The sequence below is a fragment of the Corvus moneduloides genome, chromosome 8, assembly GCF_009650955.1.
Source record: "Corvus moneduloides isolate bCorMon1 chromosome 8, bCorMon1.pri, whole genome shotgun sequence".
NCBI lineage: Eukaryota > Metazoa > Chordata > Aves > Passeriformes > Corvidae > Corvus > Corvus moneduloides.
Window position 1 is genome coordinate 31,994,414 of NC_045483.1, and position 21,862 is coordinate 32,016,275.

At 40.0% G+C, this 21,862-nt stretch overlaps 1 protein-coding gene across 5 annotated transcripts in view; it reads right to left on the reverse strand.

The window, feature by feature from the left end:
• The window catches only part of CTNNA3 (catenin alpha 3), a 438,358-nt gene that overhangs the window by 81,390 nt on the left and 335,106 nt on the right, over positions 1-21,862 (reverse strand). For 4 of the 5 annotated variants that reach the window (XM_032115986.1, XM_032115987.1, XM_032115985.1 and 1 more), the window contains one exon: positions 10,319-10,470. In XM_032115986.1, the coding sequence (XP_031971877.1) occupies positions 10,319-10,470 (152 nt within the window). Of the gene's footprint in view, positions 1-10,318; positions 10,471-13,993; positions 14,263-21,862 lie in introns of those variants that run through there. The other variant, XR_004241502.1, reaches the window with a different exon arrangement.

Sequence of the window (21,862 nt, forward strand, 5' to 3'; positions counted from 1 at the left end):
TAGCACTCCCTCACTAAAACAGCAAATAATTATTCATGTCTGTTTTTTATTTGCTGAATGTTAATTAAGTCTCATGCTTGTTTCTTTATGCATTTGGAATCCAGCTTTCCCAAACCCACACGCATTCCAGAGTGTATTCAATAGAGCCTCCCTATGGGGCCAGCCAAGGCATGCCCTGCTCAGCAGGGATGCCAGACTGGTTTCCCACTAGGGCAGAAGGCTCCAATTCCCACTCTGAGAACACACCAGCAACAAACATACAGCTGACATCTGCCAATCCGATTTCCTCCATGCACAAACCACACACTGATCATAAAGAAGGCAAAAGGCAGGCAGAGGTGTGATTAATACAAAATACATAGGTGGTAGAACAATGGATGCCAGCCCCCCAGCTGGCTCTGACACCAGTTACTGTGGCCAAGCCCATGCCTGCACTGCAAGACTACACAGTCAGGCAGTGAGCTTCAGTGTCTGTGCACTAATGAGAATACCCCCCTCGTGTGCTGGCCATGACCCCAACAGAGGAACCCCAGAAGCCTGCAGTAAGGGATGAGATTGCTGGGATGGGGCCCTCAGCTGCTCTGGGTGCAGGGGCTGGCTGAGGCAGGCATCAAGTGACAAAGCTGTTCTCAGGGACACGCAGCTGTAGCATCCCCACGCTGCCACAGCCTCACTCCGGATACTTTCCAGCAGCTCTTTATCCCTCACGTGGATATGCTCTGCTGTATCCTAACATGGAAGTTACGACTCCTTCTGTGGCTGAATTTAACACTTTCACAGACTCCAGGAGATTTCAAAGGCTAATCACGCAAGCCCATATGATCATTTCTCATGTGCTATTTCATGCTCAACCATGTTCAGGAAAAAGTAAGGCTTCTACTTTCCTAAAGAATTCTGTCCAACTTGCTAAATAATTAGGTTTTCCTCTATTTTCTATAATTTTATGCAGACTACTTCATGAAGACCAGCATCACAAGGCACTTGGAGTAACAAACTAATTTTAAATTAATATTACTGCTCCAATTTTCTTATAACTGAAGTACCTGGAATAGCCATTACCTTGGAGACACTGTTGCTGTTTGCGCTACACTGGAGGAATGCAGCAAAACAGCAATTTCAACCCAATCCATGCGCTACAGGGTGCACAGCACTCCCCTGCACCACAGTTCTCTTCACTACTCATATACACTGATTTTGTTGATAATATAATGGACTTCTTTGTCTCTATTTTAAGAACAGGCTGTAAGACCCAGGCTTTCTCAGGAAATTAGGCAGCATCAGTTTTGTCAACCTCTACAGAATCTTTTCAGGTAAACAGGACTCACAAATACCATCTTCCACTTGTCAGGCTCAGTGGAGAATTTTTTTTTTTTTTTTTTAATTCTCCAAATAATTTTTTTCCAAGGTTTCTTTTTTTGTGAGTCAGTTCCCTGTTACCACTGTCTCCTTATGTCCACGTCCCTTCATCAACTGCATTCCAACCCTAAGCACACTTTCAAGGAAAGAACCTGGTGTGATTCAAGTTGGCAAGCAATGTTAATTAAAAAAAAACCCCAAACCAAAGGCAGGAAGCTGTCATTAAAAGCAGAACCCAAACTCAAATATACCCACGGAATACTAAGGAATTCTAAAAACAGAAACCAAAAGAACTCAGGGAAGCAATAAAGAAGCAATTAATCCCAAACCTTTTCCACTGTCACACTACTTTATCAGCAAGGACATGCATGACAAGAGGACCAGATCTGACACTGTTACACCAACGCCAAAGCACAGAATGACACACACACCAGCACTGCTACCCTACTCCTGTGCCAACAGAACTGAGATCACAATCTAACACATACAATTACTAAGTTTTTGAAGTCCAGTGACATTCTGAACGCATTTGTGATGTACCTTGTAGCTTTTCTGCACCATACTAAAAAAATCTATCCTACCAGATAAACGATTCCACAGTGACAATGGCAACTGGGAAATTTCAGCTAAGCCATGGACCTTACAGATGACTGTGATCAGTGGTAAAGGGAAATACGGCTGGATCTAGCCTGAGCAATGAAGATCTCTGAGGCAGAACTGCACCAGCACTAACAGGGAGACAGGGCTGATTGCAGCATCAGAACTACAGCCTGAGCTCTTAGCACTGCTGAGAGCCTGCAGTCTCCATTCCCAGGCTTGCCTTGTTCATACTCCACTGAGCCATGTGGCAGGATGCATATTTTAATGGAGTATCTATGATTTGTAACACTTTTACTGTGCTTCCCAGTTTTGGTTCCAGTAATTCAGTCCTTCCCTTTTAACAGTAATATTCACTCAATTTCTCTGGGAATATAATTTATATTAGACAGTAAGCACCAAATGGAAAGGAAGGAATACACATCACTTTTTCTTGCTCTAAGAAAAAAAAAAACCCTCAGCAAAGATTTTAGTGTTCCAGAAAAAATACTGTTATGTGCTTAAGTTTCCAATGAGCCACTAAACCACAGATATCAAATAATTCTGCGAAGTTCTGTCTTCCTGAAAGAGGGGGGTAATTTTGTGAACAATTAAAAGCATAATCATATGTGACACTTGCAAAGTAATTTAATCCCTACACTAGGAAGAACTGACATTTAAAGTAGTATCTAAGTCAAAATTGTTTATGTCATCCATTTCTGTCAAAGCATATTGACTCCTGCATGTGACCCAATAATCCCAGCACTAGGAGATTTCTATGGAAAGCCATGTAGCAATCTGCTGCTGAGGAGCTCTTAACTCACAGCCTTGCACGATGCCTAAGGCTGTGTACTTTGGGCAGAAGACAGCGCAGATTTTCCAGGATGGATAACTGCACATGGATCTTGCAATGGACACAGCATGCAGCTGACACCACCACTGCTGTCTCTCTATCGATATTTCTGAAATCGGTTATTACTTCTGTCTGCATGTACCCATAAAAGTTTTCCTTTTTTAAACAAAACACAACACAACATCCTTTCCATTAGCTGACACTTCATAAACTGGAAACCTAAGGCAGGCTAAAGAAAATTCCATTTTTAACTGGAAAAGATGGGTCATACATTCCTGTGCTGAACGTAAACAATGAGGCATAAACACAGCAGACAATAGTGCAAGTATTACAGACTAGTAGCTGTATGCAGTGTAGCAAGCAGCTTCCTTTTGTAAGTTTAGAACACACTATTGCTTTGTTTGACCTATCAATTCCCCATTCCTGTTTTAACCTTAATACATAAAATTAAGCAACAAACACTGACATCAGACATGTCTTGACAGGGCCCTGGGTAACACTCTTTCAACAGCAGGTTGGACCAGCTGATCTCCTGAGGTCCTTTCCTTCTGTGAGCCTCTGTGCACACTTCTCTCCTCCTTCCCCTCACTGACCAGAGTGTGAGACAAGTGACATATGTGATAGTGAAAAGATGGGGTTCAAGAGATATTGCAGTATTTCTGCCTTAAAAAGAAGTCTCCATTAACCATAGCATTTTGATAAAAATGAAAAACAACTGAATAGTATTAATAGAATTTAAACCAATGGGGGGTGGGGGGGGGAGGGAAATAATACATGTTAACATACAGAAAGTATAGGTTTGAACACCCAAGTGCTGAGTTCATGGTACTATTCTAAAGACCCATTTACTTGTCTGTAGAGTCACCAGGGTGGTGAACGTGAGCTGCAGCTTTGGAGAGGAAAAAATCTTCCCCACCAGACCTGTACACAAGACTGGCCTAACATAAAATGCTTTCTCACAAGCTTATTAGAGCTGCAATAAGAGAGAGCCTGCTCCTCCAGCAGATACGTAAACAACACAGGAGTTCTACACATTGTTCCTCAGAAGGGGGGGCAACTGCTTTTGACATTCCTCTACTACCAGATGATTTCTGTACAGAAATAATGGAGCACATGGACGTGAAAGGACCATTTTGGAATTGCACACAGGAGGATAAAGGGGGCACTTACTTTTCTAGTCACTGTTCATTTTGTATGTGAAAAAGAACACAGAATCAAAGTCACAAATCTACCTGTAAAGCCTGAGCAAATGCCTGGAGCATGGGAACAGGGGCAGCAGTCAGAAGGATGTACAAGGAACCAAGAAGTTAAAACCTGTTAATCTCAAAGTGCAGAAATGCAGAAGCATAAAAGCAGGTAATTTCTCTTGTCTTTTGTTAAAAAAAAAAAATCCACCATTTCCCAACTACCCTGTGGATGGACTCTAATCCAGTGTTTAAGCAAAGGGGATCTGAAGAAGGGGGCCACCTGTCCTTGAGTGAAATAATATTTTCTCTGTCCTCTGACTTCCACTCCTGTGTCTGAGATGGGAAGGGTAAGAACGTGCTTTTTCCCTCTTCTGTTGCCCTCTCCTCTACCTGAGATGTGAATACACCATCTGTTTTTAAAATCAATAAATTATCTGCATTTCTACTAACAATTTTTTTTTCCCCCCTTGTGGAAGCATCTCAGCTCTTAAAAACAGGTGCTTGTTATGGCAATTACGGCAACTCCAAACTCTGTTTCTTAGAGTAACATCCTGCCCATGTGTTAAGACAAAGGGATGCAACTCTCAAAGAAAACAAGAGGTGGGTTTTCTTTACAGATACGTTGCTGAATAGCTTTTTGCTCTGTAAAGCAATAAAGTCAGCAACACTACCACACAGAGAACCAAAACAGTCACCTGATTTGTTGAAGATATTAAAGGCACTAAACTAATGAAACTGAGACCTTTGAGAGTTCATTACATGGTACATAAACATGAAATAGAAGCAAACTGATATGTATAGCTGTTTGCCAGAAAAGAGGGATTGGATTTCTTTATTCAGGAAGACAAACTCCCCTGGTACTAAATGGAGATTAACATTTTTTAAAATGTCAGCATGTTAAATTGAAATGTATGTGGACTGTGTCCAAAAACCGTTCAGTACAGACCATTTTGATAAGATGTCTGCAAGGTAGAGTCATAATAATCATGACTGACTCCATGATGCTAATACTGATGTAAATTATAACAAGTATTTGTATATTATGACAAGGCTTCCCAGCTATACTGTAAAGTACATACACATATTTAGAAAATACGTATGTAGGTGAATTAAGATATGAAATGTAACCTATGTGGGATAGTGCTTTACGTTTTCCCATAATGGTACTTCAGGGTTGGTGATCCTGACTTAAGATGTTAAAAGCCAAGTAATATGGCAGGGACAAGCAGCTGTGAGAAGCTTTTACTTGCAGGTATGCACAGTTGATCGTGGCACTTAAACAGTTCTAACTCACCTCTTACTTGGGTTCTACAGCACAAACAAACTTTCCCCACTAACACCTTTATGTGACTCAGGATAAAAACCTGAAAAAGGAACAGGTGTCCCACTATCCTTAACAGACAACAGGTATTTCTTCTGCACTCCTTTTTAAAGGCATCAAATGAATACATTCTTTTGCAATCACACTGCATCCAGACGTATCAATCTCTGCATGACAGGATGGAAGCTGACAAGGAAAGGTCCTGACCTACTTAGGTCAGAAACAACCAGAAAGTGCTGAGAGGTGTAGGACCAAGTGGCTAACTACTGCTGCAAAGGTTCTGCCTCTTGTGTAGTTGGTGTAGGATAGAAAAAGATGAAGAAAAAGGTTTTTATCAGACTTCTCAATATGTATTTGCAATGGATTAGCATCACTCCTAAATTTCAGACCAACAACAATGAAGTTTAACAAGGCGGTATGAACTGTTCCTTGTCTGTCTGTTCCATGAGGTCTCAGGGCCCTCTTGGAGAAACAAGACTTTGAGTAAATGTCTGCCCCACATTCCCCTGCTTTGCTTTGTTTTCTCTAGCTTTTAAACAGAGGTTCAATTCATGCCTGTTATTGCCTGCATCTGCTACTAACTCACTTGGACTACAGAAGTAAAAACACATGTATCCTGAATGTGGAGAATAATTCTGTCATTAGTAAAAGCCAAGGTAGAATTTAAACTAGACACTCATTAACTGGCTGAAAGGTTTTCACCACTTGCTACCTTCCTGTCCTAGAGGTCCATGTTCTAAAAATTCCTGTAACTCTGCTGGGTGTAAGATAATGAATTCTGCTGCGATGTCTCTTACTGAGAGAAATCAAGTGTACTGAAGAACTCACAAGATCTGTTAAGGATGAATTCTTCACATTTCTTTAAAACAGAACAAAAAACCGTGCCAAATTTGCAACCAAGAAAAGAAGTGAAAAAGGGAACCCATCCCAAGGGTATTCTGAGAAAGCCAAAACATATGAAAAAGCATTTATGCTATAGACACCTAAACGTGTAGCTAAACTGAGTTTGACTTTCCAAAGGAAATTAAGACATGCAGTAAAAAACTAGTAACTAAAGAAACAGGAATATTAGGAATTGATTGGAGATGCAGTGAGGATCTAATTGAAATAAAGGTATCTAGGCAAGACAGAAAAAAACCCCAAATGCTTTACTTCAGTTTTTAGGGGTGTTGGGGGATGGATATCCTGTACATCATGGTGCAGGAAAATCAAGGAACAACATGCAAAACAAACTCAAAAAGCTTAACAGCATAAACTCTTGAGGGAACCTATGGTCTCCATGCCAGAATCCTGAAAGAAACAGCACACAGAATACACATTCAGTAGAAAGGATTCTTAAGAGATGTTTTAAAGTGTTAAGAACAGCAATTTCAATACACATTCTCCATTTCTCACAAAATTGAAAAAAAAAAAAAAAGTGAGTGGGTTCCTCACTCACTGCTTCCATGAATATAAGAATAGAAAAAACACTTTGCATCGAGTATCTGAACCTTTTGCCCTCTTCTTTGTCTCTGAAAAACCTGAACAGCTGCTCACTTTTTTACCCTCCAAAAAGAACAAAGAATTCTGTGAAACACTGACTTGGTGACTTTGTTTCCACTGCTCTTGCTATGACTGTTAGGATGACTATTAGTGCTTCAGCTACTGGTACTTATTATCATTTAAAGTTGTTCCTTTCCACTGTTTATACCCTAATGGGATATTGCTAGCTGTGACTTCAATCCAGCTGTCTCATATTCTTCAACTAAAAACACCTTCATTCAGGAGCTTTTATTAAAAAAAGCTCTACCATTAATCTTAACATTCTGCAGCATATAATACGTATTGTCTCAAAAACTGTCAACCTGTTTCCTTTGACTTTTCTACATATTTCTCATGGCAGAATTGTCTTTAATTGTATTACCGAATCTAATCTATTTCTGTAACATCAATATCCTAATTAAAATGTTATCCAAAGAATGTACAAATGTTCCTGTGCAAGATCAAGCTCATAAAATCTCTAAAATATTAAAAAATTAGATGCTTAGAGTAAAAAAATGACTGAGAAATGTGGATACGCCCTGGATCAACTACCTGGTTATTTCAAATTGACAGCTACCACTGGATTAAGCAGTCCTTGCAAGTGAACAATGAAAAGCATCTTAAGGTGAGGAGCATCTGATGCTCCAGAGGGATTTCTATTACAGCTCAGCAGTATAACACACCTGCCACTAAGTAGCTGCTCTCAAGTGTTACATTATACCTGCAGGACTGCAATGAATGGTTAATGTATCTTTGGTTAAGCCTGGACATTGAAAAGCATAGCTGATAATTTGCATTAACAATAGTATTGGGCAGCATTTTATAGTTAGGAACTCTATTTTTAAAACCATTCTCTCTGTGTAATTACATGTTTGAAATGCTTCCTGAGAAATTGATCTGGAGAATTTCTGCTTTTGTTGCCATGTTGAAAACTTGCTCCCTGTGAATGACTGGCCTTGTTCATTTACATTTCTCCATTATTTTTTGACCAACAATTCCTGATTCAGCCTTGCAATCAATCCCCTGTAATCAGTGAGGTGCTGCTCTCTGGCACTATCAGCACGTTGGCCACAGAACATTTCATTTCCTCACCTTGGCTGCTGTGCTAACAGTGTACATCTGAGTAACAATCAGATTTACTAAAGCTTCTTCCAGGAAACTGGCACTGTCTGGAATGTATTTAACTAGGATTGCAAATACATCCTGACTCAGAAAATGAATCTCTGTGCTGGCAGTCAGTATCTCTAAGGGTTGCTGGAGTAGCTAACTTTTCACCAAACCTCAAAAAAACCCTCCCATGGCTGTGGCTCAGTTATGGTATTCCTTAAGTAGAAAGCTCACATGTCCTTTCTAACAATTTTTTTGAAATCTCCTGAGCTTTCATCAGAACTTGCAAAGCAGCAGTGGAAGAAACCATTCTATTCCTACTGTCCACTTAGGTGTTGTGCAGTGATCCACGGTTTTATGGGTGCACAGTACATGTACTGCACACTGGCCACTTCCTGGGCCTTGGGCCTATCACAGTCTCTTCACATCTGAGGATTTTCCTGTCATGCTTCAGAAGGAAGTAGAGGGGATCATAACACCCTTCTCTGAGTGACTGTCCACATACATACACCCACCACAGACAACTCTAAGTAAATACAGCTTCCTGCAGAGCTGTGTCTGGCTCTTCATAGAAACTGACTGAAGCTTTGTTACACTCCTCAGTGCATTTCCCCATTTCCCAAAAATGAAGAACTCCAAAGAGAAATGCTCAGTCACAATCATGGAATTCAAGCCTATGAGGACTGGACATACAGAAGACTCAGATCTCACTGAGAAACAGAAGCAACTTTGTAATCTTAAAAAACCCAAGAGCCCCATAGTCACTAAGGGCAACAGAGGCACATTAAATGAAGCTTATCTAGAAAAAAAAGAGATGTCCTAATGAAAACTCCTAGCCTTCGTTCACTGATACAGGAACTGATCAGAAGACCTAACAGAGGATCACCCTCAATCTGGTTTGTTTGGTTTGGACCTACGTCCAAGCTCACAAACTCCTACTGCTATGGGCAACATGTTGGATGTTTCAGGGTCTCTCTTCAGTACACAAACAATTTCCTAATTGACAACTGCAATGAGGATGACACATTTAAATCATTTTCCACATTTTAATTCCTACTTTAACTTACATACTACAGTATGTTAGGACTAATATTTTTCACATTCGAATGGTTTTGGTTGGAAGGGACCTTTAAAGGCCACCTAGTCCAACCCCTCTGCAATGAGATCAGGTTGCTCAGAGCCCCCTGCAGCCTGGCCTTGAATGCTTCCAGGGATGGGGCCTCTACCACCTCTCTGGGCAACCTATGCCAGTCTTTCCCCACTCACCTTGTAATATATTTCTTCCTTTTATCTAGCTAAATCTCTCCTCTTTCAGTTTAAAACCATCACCCCTTGTCCTATCACAACAGGCCCTACTGAAAAGTCTGTTCTCATTTATAAGCCCCCTGTAAGTACCCAAGGGCTGCAGTAAGGCCCCCACAGAGACTTCTCCAGCCTGAACAGCCCCAGCTCTCTCAGCCTTTCCTCACGGGAGAGGTGCTCCACCCCCTCTGATCATTTCTGTGCCTCCTCTGGACCCACTCCAACAGCTCCCTGTCCTTCCTGTGCTAGGACCCTAGAGCTGGAGGCAGCTCTGCAGGTGGGGTCTCACCAAAGCAGAGTAAAGGGGCAGACCCACCTCCCATGACCTGTTGGTCAGGCTGGGCTGTAATGGGTTTGTATTTACAAGAGAAGGAATCTGTTTCTTACCATTCTCAGCTGGAAAGTCAATGCAGAAGACAAACGCCGTCTGAAAAATCTATATTGTTATCAATGTTTAATATCACTTTAAAACAAAACTGCTGAACATACAGATATTGAGCTCAGTTGTTTACCCCTTGAAGTGGGATTTATGAAGATATCTGGGGAAAAGTCTGCATCTGAAAATTCTGGTTTGAATTTCAAAAATAAGCTGTTTGATTCAGTTTCCTGAACTTCAAGAAAAACATGAGGGTAAGTGCAGTGATGGTAATTGTGTAAGACTAAATGAAATCAGGTTGCTAAGTATTCTATGTGTGAGGCTGAAAGAACTTAATATGGGATTATCAGAATCACCTGGAAATACTCTCAATTCCTATATTCCACAGGTTAAAGTTGAAGAACTACAAGAAGATTTGTGTTTGTAGCTGCAAGTTAATAATAATTAAAGTGAATTAACATCTTTACCAACCAAACATAACTACGTTAGAAGTAAAGACATTTTTACGCAATATTCTGATGTGGTACTCAGTGCAATGCTACACTTATGGAGTTACAATCACACATGTTTCACTGTAATCCAAATTTCCCAGGTTAGTTCAACCTGGATATGAGCTTAGGGACATTTATCACACACAGAGTTCTGAATGCTCCTGAAAATAGCCTGATGCCCTGACCCATCCCAGAAATGAGTATGAAAAGAACAAATTACAAACTTACTCGAATCATCATGACGGAGCACCTGATGTTGTGAATCGTATCGTACACCTTCTTGGAAATGTCCACAAACTGGTTGTCATCAAACAGATGCACTGTGTTCTTGCTTAAGCTCTCCAATGCAATATTTACTTGACTAATAAACTCTGGAATCACTATTTAAAAAAAAAAAAAAAAAAAAAAAAAACAAAATTCAGTGAGCATAAAAAGGATAGAACAGGTAGCATTTTTCCTTTTTGGCAAAACACCTCATATTGCTAAAAACTTTATTTTATAGAAAGCACTACAGTAATAGTGCAATTACTTTTAAGTGAGAATACATTTGTAATTTTTATCACAGTTATAAAAATTTCCATGGTGAGCACATAAGCTGTGGGAGTTATACAGTACTACAAAGAAGAAGGGAGTTTTAAAAGGGGAGCTGGGGAAGCAGTTGTCAAAATTTGTTGGCAATTTCAATAGCAATTTTATGCAAAGAATCAGGATGAATAACCTGGCCCAAAGTTGGAACTACTGCTGAACAGACTTCCACTATTTCAAAATCTGCTTTCAGTCTGAATGGAGACGTAACTACCAGAAGATCAATGCTTATTCTTCAACTGAAGAAGTCCCACAATTGTAACCTGAACTTACCAGGGCAGTTTACCTTGTTTGATTGAATCAAACTGTCCATTTTGAGTCAGTTTGATACTGACCTGTGCTTTACCCAGAATGGCCAGGGCATATTCTTCTGATGCTCCAGGGCCTTATTCTGCAGAGTGACCTGGTCACACTGCTCTCCCCTGACCCTTCACATCAATTTGAAGCAAAGGAAACCCAGCACAGAATATGGAGGGAATGCAGATGGAAAATCCACCACACACAGAAGGACCTCAAACAAGCCCAGACCAAACTCATTTGCAACAACTTACTTCCTGTCACGTGGAGTCTGAGCACACAGAAGAAACAGAAAAGCAAAAGGATAAAACTCAACTTGTGTAATATTCAATACGAATAACAAATCTTTGGTAATAAAGCTCTTTCTCAGGCAATGTGTTACACCCTTCATTCCAAATTCCACACTGTGCAATTCACAAATTCGTAACACATGAAAACAAGACTACTAATACCTTAAGTGTGCAGTATCTCAGGCAAATTTTGAAGTATCTAATAAATTTGTAGGCAAAGCTTCAGCTAAAGACAACTGGATTTCTGAATTAGAAAACCTGGTGACTTATACTTTAAGTAGTAGGAAAGGTGCCCCAATAATGGTTTATCCCCTAACTTTAATGAGGAAACACATAACCCTTGGAGACACTTAAAATTCATTCTCAAGTTACAGTAACTTCACTGTCTTTGAGCCAACAAGCCACTTAATTTGAAAAACAGGGTATTTAATATCAGTGCTTCCCTCTTCAGATTATCACTGGAATTGTCTCACCTTCTGAAAAGGTCAGTGGAAAGATTTCTCACACAGTACAGAAAAAAGACATGGTACATTTTTCATTTGCAACCAAATAAAATAATTAAGGAGAATAAGTGCCTATTTATTTAGTGCTTTTTGAAAAGAAAAAAATCAAATGACCACTGAGTGAGAACTTTTCACCATTTTAGGATACACCACTTCATAATTTTTTTCCTGTTAAAGATTTTGGCCCCTAGACTATCAAAATAATTCCAAGTGGAGCAACTTTGAATAGCCATTTCATATGTTTAAATAAAATTAAACACTCAAATCTTTGTATCCTCGTATCTTGTCGCAAAAATGCTGCAAAGGAGAACATAAAAAGTTTCCAGAGTTCAGGATTTCCAGTGGTATAGTCAAAACTGATGGGATGCTTCCCAAACCTCCCAGCCCCTCCTCCCTTCTCAGCACACGGGACACAGTCACCTGCAGTATTGGGAAGCACTCCCTGCTCAGCAGCAGCATCTTCCGTGGCTGCCACCGTCCTGCAGCCCCTGTTCCCCAGGCCAGGCCAGGCCATTTCCCACTGCCCTGCCCCCTGCACTCCAGCCACGTTCCATATGCTTATTAACGGTCTTTGCCCAGCTCCTCCTGAGGCCACGCTCCTGCCCACGGTGCGTTTGTGTGTCCGAATGAATCCGTCACTGCTGGGAAGAACTAACTCACTCGTGTGCCCTGCTGTAGTGGGACAAACCACAGCTGCACTGGGTACACAAACACCACCCCAGGGCCTTCCTCTGGCAGCATTTCAGATGGGGGCTCTGCAGCAACAGCACTTTTACACAGGCAATTAAAACACAAGACTAACTGTAATTCTAAAATATGTACACACCAATCTGCTAATGAAGCAAGAAATACACTTGGGCTATCAAACAGGTCTTATTTCCTGGTCATTTCCCCTTTAAATCATAGGATAACTCCCTCAAATCCAGGACTTCTGGGATTTATATTAGTTTTGAGCTCCCAACCAATGACTTAATAAAAGAGCATTTCGGTGCACATATGAGTTCCTTCCCATGGGTAACTGACATCCAAAATACTTCGTAGACCTCAAATAGTCAGGAAACCCTCTGAAATACTGCATTAATTTAGACTTGAATTACACCAATAACATGCATATTTCCTGTACTTGGCTTTATTTTTCTAAGCAGCCTAAATATAGCGGAGAAGCAGATGCAACTGAAAACAGAAGGAAATGATTCATTTTTTCAGTCTTTCAAAAGCAAAATTAAACAAGTAAAATTAAAAACATCAAGTGTTAGACAACTGAGAAGTACTAAATTTTTGTGGGGATTTCTTTGTGGGGATTTTTTTTGTTTGTTTTATTTGTACATTTTATTTTTGTACTGTTTTGTTTCTCCTGCAACAAATATTAAGAGCAAATTTCAATATGAGCACCTGTAATTCTGCTTTCCCTGATGGGGAAGGTGCAGAAAGGAGGACGTTTGGAAAATACCAATATATTCATAATCGTAATGTCCAAAGTCCCTAAAGGAATTAAAGATTTCACACTACCAAAAATACATTCTTGAAATTAACCTTATTTATTTCAAAATTCATCAAGTGTTCCCTAAATCCTCTGGTTTTTTAAATAACACTATTCATCTGTCCCTGTAGGTCATGTTTTCTTAGTCTTCTAATATTTTTGCTTGATTCTGTCATCTTCAGTCAAAACCAACTAATGAACCTGGTCTGGAGTTTAACAGCTGTCAGGGCCGAGCTCTTCATACAGAAAATTAAACCTCACTAACCCCTTTATTACAATTAGCAACTCTGTGCTTGTTATTTTTAAAAATAAAATGATCAGGAAAACAAATTCTCAGCTTTGCAGAAGGCCACTAACAACAGGTGAGAGCAGGAGTCACTGTGCTTGTACCTTTTAATTAAGTGGTGTTAAGTGATTAACACCCCGTCAGTAGCCATCAAAGCAGCTTGATAGTGAAAAAGCAACAGCCTCCAAAGCTAAACTGTCCACATGTCCAACACTCACCTAAAGAATGTCTTAACAAAACAAATACACCTGAACAGACATGACAAGTCATGACCTCTGAGAACTGACCAGAAAAAAAAGACTTTTTTTTTTTTTAAATTCAAAATGTTTATGGTTTTTCACTCACAGGAAAAAGGGAAGAAACTAGCAAACCCACAATTTCTCCAGAAAAAGAACTTGTGGTAAATAACCGAAGTTTCCCTTCAGTGTTTATCTGCAGATACAAACACTGTGAACAACTTACCCAATGGCGCCAGCAGACTGGGAAAAGGCTGGAGAGCTCCCACTAGAACAGACTGAAGAAGTACTCCTTCAAAGGCAGCTTTGAAATGGAAGTGAGAGCACAGCAAGTGACTGAAGCTCTCTGTGGCACAGCTTCAGAGCACAGCTACACACACTGCAACACTGCCACAGCTTTGGGTTAACTCAATTCCAGAGGCCTTTCAACACAGGAGAGGACTCTCTTGGGCATTCAGCCACCTGCAGACATCTTCTGTGCCCAAACAAAAGTCACTAAAAAAAAAATATCATTAAGAAAAAAAAATTTGGGCAAGTTGGAGTGAAAAAATGGTTTTCCTTCTGAAGACAATAAAATCAGCAAAAACTACTAGTCCCGAATTAGGACTCTAAGAGGAGGAAAGAGCCCCATGAGAACTTCTAAAAACCCACCTGAAGACAGAAGTATGGCCAAGTAAGGCCTAAAAAGCTACTGGATGAATTTCATATGAAACTAGCACGATAGCAGAGCACTGAAATAAAGCAGATGTGCAGGCAGGCAAGTTAAAAGAGGTGTGTGCAACCTAGACCTATGCCAAGGCACAGCTGGTGGCAGCACAAGAAGAGACTTGAGGCAGGAGGTGTATACCTCAAGTGTTTTATTATTCCTCCAATAACCTGACCACCTAGCATGAAAGTCAGTGTGATGGGTATATATAGGTTGCTTCCAGAGAATTTAAGCAGTTTTCCAGTTGCAAGAATTCAGTGGAAGTGAAGCATAAGCAAAGTACGATTGTAAAGATTAAAAACACAGCCACCTCTTAAATGCAAGGTAATACTAGAGAAAATAAGAAATCTAGTTAATAGCCACACGGCCTACATTCAGTACTTCTTTATGTAATCTCACTCTGAGATCAAATAATGGTTTGCACTTCTCGTGATTAAAAGCTAACCATTTGTAAATTTCTTCTAGAAAGGTATCTAAGAATTTCAGATCATTGTAAGAACATTGCCTATTCCAGTAAGCCAATTGCACTGCTAAGTATTATGTCTGTTCTTAATGCCACTTCAATCCAGAATGGTATATAAAGAATTAAAAAATAAATAAAACCCATCTAAGCTAAAGCAACTGTGCTGGTTAAAGCACACCATGTGAAATACAAGGGATCTGCTGGCAGCAGCCTGAGTCACAGCACCCAACACGCAGTTCAGAACGGAACAGACTGTTCCAGTGACTGATGGAGACAGCTTCATTACAGGTATTCCAAAACACATTGAATCCATAATGGAATTACTGCAAAGAAGAGTATTGTGCATTCACTGCAGAGGGTTGAGCTGAGTAACACAAACAGGTTTGGAAACTCCAATCCCTTGTGACTGTTACAAATCCACATAATGCAATCCTTCCTAATAGGAAGATCAAGCTGCTTCTGAAGCTGACTTCACAATGGTACAGACTTTTAATTCAAGCCTGTATTTCTGTGACACAATGTTAAATTGGTAGCTTTTTATTATAGCACTGTATCCAATGGCTTTCCAAGAGATATTTACATATATATATACATATACCTGTACATGAGTATGAGAGAAGTAGAAGAGCTCTGTGACTATATGCATTTGATATACCCCATATATCAGCATTCACATTCAGTCACCTTATTTGGCAACAAGTTTATAGGTTACATGCAGAAAAAGGGATTAACTATTTTTGGAACTTACAACACCAGAAACAGCTCATATTCCTCTGACAGTCTCAATCCTGGGCCATTATATATGAGAGGCACAGTCTCAGAATCCTCCATTGTGGCCACTCCCCTCCTTGACTATTTAGAGCATAAGGATCTATAAATTATCCTAATGGAATTTAGTATTTCAAGCTAAAGTTTCTGCATAATGACAGCATAATACAACATGAAGTAGTCCAGGCAGAGGTGTGTTGCATGTAAAAAGTTTCCTAATAAAAGCAAGCTGTAATCAGTATCTGCTTTGTTAACTCAGACCTATGCAAGCTGCAACTGTGCTGCGCAGAGGCGTTTTGCAGCTTGCAAGGCTGCCAGACTGCTGGCAGACCCACAAGCCCACAGCTGAGCATGTATACACATACATAGAAGTATTTACGGAATTACCTAGCTATATACAAATGGACATCATAAATCTTTTTTATATGCATATATTTACAGACAGATTTATACATAAACTATGCTGAACACGACAGCAGTTTTGAGGTACTAGATCTTCACAGCTAATAAGGGTAAGATTTTTAGGAGTTAACTGTCCTGAATATGAGAAAATATTGATAGCAAGTGAGACCTAATTATTGGCTGTGTGTGTTATTAATGAATGGCAATCCAGTAAATTGCTGCTTTTAATTTTGAAACAGCCCTAATTTATTCCTCCCCTAAACACACCCATGACAGTGATTCAGCTTCCTACCTGGAACACACAGCTATTCTGCTTTGCACCAGGACAGTTTAGATGTACACACCAAGTGACTGTTCTCTGTATGGGTACAGAGGATTGCTTGTGACTTTGGAATCCCTGGACTTTCCCCTACACAAGCACCCTCTCCACAGCCCCTGCACAGCCTAGCAAACGCATGGAACACTGCACTTGGGAATTAAAGCAGTGCCTTGCATCTGAACATCACAGTTCAAAGCTTCAGTGGGATCCCTCACAGGGATCTTCAAGGGAATGGTTTTGAGGGAGTAGATGAGTTTCCCTGTAGAAGGAACTTACTAGAGGCAGGTCACAGCACTAAAAAGAGCAAAAAGATCATTTAAATCATTTACATAATCCTCCTTTTTTTGAAGCCCTCTACCTAATATATTTTGCTGCCATGCTCAAGGACAGACTGACCATGAGATCCCAGATGAGAATGACACTTCCCCCTAGGACAGATGAGACAAATTTCAGAATTTATCTTTCATTCCTTAGCAGACAGAGTGGGCCATGTGGGCCTGTCTCTTCTCATCAGTCCCCTGCTACAGCAGGGCATTCATGAGCTGTGGAAACAACTGCTCTTCCTCAACTCAGATCACAGCCCAGAACACGCCCTTCCTTACCCTAACTGAAGTCCCTGGGTTTCATTTAGAGGCATCTGCACTACATAGAATGGCACATAGATACACAGAAGCTAAGACCAGTAAATACCCTAAGTCTGTACCCTAAAAAAACCCCAAAACACAGCCAGAGCTCAGTCAGCAAGAGCAAGGAGACAATTAACACACCAGGTAGTGTCTACAGGCAGTGACCTAATACTCCCAAATTGGGATTTCCCAAATGGACTGAGCAGAACACAGAAAATGCCATAAAAAGGAATATAAGAGGAAATTGAGGTCTTTGTGGGGGGGAGTGACTTCAGGTAGTCTCTTATGTATAATGAGCAGAGAGCAGCTTTTTAGTAATTTAAGCAGGGAAGAGAAGTCCTGAGAATTGAATAAAAAAATAAAATTACAACCTGCCCAAACACCTCTCTGTGAACCTTGTTTGGTTGTATTGTAGAAGCATTTTGCTATAAATCACCAAAGCTAGAGAATGGTGTTCATTCACAAAAACCTTACAGCCACCCTACAAGGGAGAAAGTGAGAAGAAACAACTGAGCACAGCAGTTACCAACATACAAACTTGTGTATCATCCCCAACAAGTGCTTCAGTGAGGTGGCACAGCAGAGAGTGCTGCTGAAGTTATGACCTGCTTGGTACAGGCTTCTTCCGATGTACTACAGTAACACTATTTCAGGAGACACCAGTGTAGTTTCAGAAGCTCAGAACACGTAACTAAGACGTATTTTCCCAAATATAACTATGCTGACAATGAGTTGGTCTTCAAAACATTAGCAGCAAACAACAATCTAAACATTGACTTTGAGATGCAGCCAGTTATTTTGGTAGATTACTAGAAATACTGTCTTTTTAGAAATCTGGTTCCTAGTGAGTGTAGCATCAACCTAGAAAACCTGAAAGTAATTAAATTAGCCATAAAGAATAGAACTGCACTAGATTCCAAGCTTCTTTTGGCCCAAAGACAAAAAAAAAAAAAATTTGCTTATCCCAATGGAAACATCAGAAAATTAACGCAGCTTTTTAGGCACAGTCAGATACCATGTTTTTGTCATATATTAGCAAACAACAAAAACATAGAAGCCAAAATGTCCTTGGGCAAAATGTATTTGGGAAAAGGGTCACTACATTTTAGTTCTGTGTCTACTACAATAGTAACTTGGAATAACTGAAATAATTTAATTAAGAAGAATTATTTTTCATGGAAGACTACTGACATTTAAAAAGCAAGCACAAGAAAAATACAGCTTGGTAGCCAAAATCCTCAAATACATAATTACAGTGAAATACCAATAAATGCTGTCAACTGCAGAAAATATATTTTTCTAAATGGTGCCAGAAGAATACTGTCTCTAAATTTAACATTCAGAGCTAGCCTCAGAATGATTCAGAAAGCAGTGATTTGTGACAGGCTAACATTGTGTGTGCTCCCTGCCTTTACTGCAGCCCTTCAGTGCAGTGGGACCCTGTTCAGTGGGATCACAAACACTGGGACCAGGCAGAAAGAACAGGGATCCAGGACCTGCACCACAACCAGAGAAGTCAGTAGCAATAGCTCCAGTGGATTTGCAAATAGGCTCTAATTGCTGAAGCCCCCCATGTAAGCTTTCATTATTAGAATACGGTATTACTGAAATGGATTAAAACGAAGAGCAATCCTGGTACATTTAATGAGAATGTTCAATTGTAGCATATCATCATTTGAGAGCAATAAACCTGCTAGCTGCAGAAGGTGAAATACCAATAAGGCAGCTTGTTTGTGACCAAGGTGACAAACTCAAGTGGTTCTCTCTCAGGGTTCAAAGCACAAACCTGAAGGGGCCGTTGGCACTCTATGCTGACCATAACTGCATCCTGCATTACATGTTCTGCCCTACAAAAGAAACCCTGTCTTACCCAGCTGCCTACCAAAAAGGCTACAAAGAACCTTCTTCAGCATCTACCTGAAATCTCTTCATCAACTAGTGGCTAAATAAATTAGCAACATTTACAGATAATTAGTGCAAATCCTACTTTTATCAGCAGGGAAAAGTTCTTCAGGTAAAGAAAGTTCTGTACAAGAACATAAAGAACAGTTGGAGTATCAGTTGTAACAGGTACTGACTGTTCTGCATGGACACTCAGGGAGAGAACTCCAAATGCAGTGGACTGCTGACAGACAAGAAAGGGACTGCCAATTACATTTCCTGCTACATCCGATTCCGTGGAGCGACTATGGAAAGGCTGAAAAGGTTCCACAAGATGTTTTTGTTCTTTGCTTGTGGTTTATAGTTTACAAAGACTGACTACAAGAAAGCTTTCTCCCAACCTGCAATGCAGAAATAATAATTTTCCTCCAAGATACAGAATAGCAGACTATTAAAGATTCAAGAAGTCAGTTATCAGCTCACAAACAGTGGTTAGAAACAGAATAAAAATACTCCGAATATAACTACCATTATTTGAAACTGAATAAAACTATACTGATAAAACTAACATTGCTTCTAACACTATTAAGATACAAACTCTAAAGGTGTTTGCAGATACAGGTTCTTACTTTCCTTACTTATCTCACAGAATAAAAGATAAGCAAGACAAGTAAGCAAATTAAGTAAACACAAGATGACTATGTTGTTATTTAAAAGAAATATGAAACACTGCTGAAAATTTTACTCTTAGCTCTCAGGATAAATAGAAATTACCACGGTTTGAAAAGATCACGCTGAAGAATAAACAAACACTTTGAAAAACAGAGCACCTATAGGTTTTAAATGCTTCTTTGCCTATTTGGAAACGTATCAGACTAAATCCCACAGATGGATTGCATCCATTGGCAATGTTTCTATGCTTGACCACCATTTAATACATGATACTTCATATAACAGGTCTGTGTTAGCATTCTAGAAAAATTTGCAGATTGGGAATGAAGTATATGCAAGCATTTTTACACTGAAAGTCCTTGTCAATACTAACAGTATGTATTTCTAATAACAAGCAAGTCACTAAGCACAGAAAGAACTCTTCTCTAAGAATCTGAGGTTACTACAGAGTATGAATGCCCATGTTAAAGCATTTAATTACCCAGAAAAGGTAACTCTTACATGAATGCAGCTGGGGAAAATATCCTACATACATTATTTGAAAAGGATTCTGCATGTCATCTCCTTAGACATAAGACCAACACAACATCAGGTCAGTCACAGCTTTGTCCAGCTAAGTCTCAAAAACCTTCAAAGACAAATGTCATTGCATCTCTGTTCTAGTGCTGCACTACAGTGAATAAATCCCCTGCTCTGCCCTCACTGTCCCTGAATTACTCTGCTGCAGCTTGTGGCCACTGCCCTTAGTTGTGCTACCTGTCTCTGCCAAGAGTGAGTGGCACCAGAGTCACTGCAACTCTCTCAGGAAGCTGCAGGTTTCTATCCATTGTCCCTTGGCTGCCACCTCCCCACATTAAACTCTCAGTCTCTCCTCTGCTTCTCACAAGTCACCTGCACTAAGGCCCAGCCCATCCTCAGCATTCTCTGTTCTCCAGAAATCTTTCCCCCAACATTTTGAGTTTGGCAAGGCCTACTTTGGAAAGCGTACAGTGAGTACCATCATCTTTCCAAGGGTCACATTCTTAGATCTTTCCCACTTCTTTCTGGCACTCTTATTATAATCAACGTATCAACTTTAATGTTCAGCATACTATCATTAAATATTATTTATTTTACCATTAATGCTTCCTCAGAGGTCTGCTTCACAGTATTTCCTGAACTCTAGCCTCCCCCTCCTAAAAACATAAGCATATCAAAAGCAACAGTATGCTGATATCATCTAGAATTGCTCACTAAACACTTCTGACTTCAGACCTAGGAATCAGTTTCAGGCAATTATCTTAAGCCTCCTTCAACACCAAAAATACGATTCCTGGGAAAGCACTAATATCCTGGTACAAGGAACGTTACTTGAAGCTTCAGTTCAGGGAAGAAATTATAAAATTAATCCATAAGGAAAAAAAACCCAAACCAAACAATCTGTGGAAACATCTATGGGTTTTCTCCAAACATTCCTGTTGATTAAGAGGGTCACCAATAGTTTACTGCCTAACCTAGCTGCCAAGGCCCAGTATTCCACAAGCAAAACATGGCTGCTACTTCAGAGCACTTGGGAAGGTGAGGAATTCTGCAACAACTTTTCTGCACAATACCCGAGATAGAGACCTTCTCATCTGCTGACTGAAGCTGTCTACCTTTGAATTTTTAATGCCTGACAACAATCAAAAAGGAGTGAGTGACAGACAGTTATACATTTCCACACGAAACTCCATGACAAATGCTTCAATTCAATGGATGCATTCCTTACACTTTGTCTGCTGTCTAATGAATTATTCCAAAACAACTGCGGCTGTTCAACAGCACTGGGTAAACTGAGGAGGTGGTCTGCTGTTCTCATCAGCTGTGACACAAAATAAAGCCTGCAGCAAACAAAACCAGCTTCAGAGATGTCCTTGCCCAGCAGTGGGATTCTGGTAGAAAACAGAATATGGTCCCCAGAAAGCAAGGAAAAACCCTGTTTACAGAAATTTATCTGGCATATAACGCATACAATGCCACTTCTCCAAACACTGCCATGAATGGTGGTGACAGACTTACTGAGACAAGGTGAACAAAACAAAGACAAGCTTATCATTTATGATTTCAACAAGAATCAATTTTACTATGTTAACAGATTTATAATCCAAACATACATACACAGGCATTTATAAATCCTACTGAATTATGCATATGCTCCCCCCATCAAGAGCCACTGCATCGTTTCCAGATCTAACAGTTCATGCTTTCTAAGGAACGAAGCACGAAGAGCTGAGGGCATG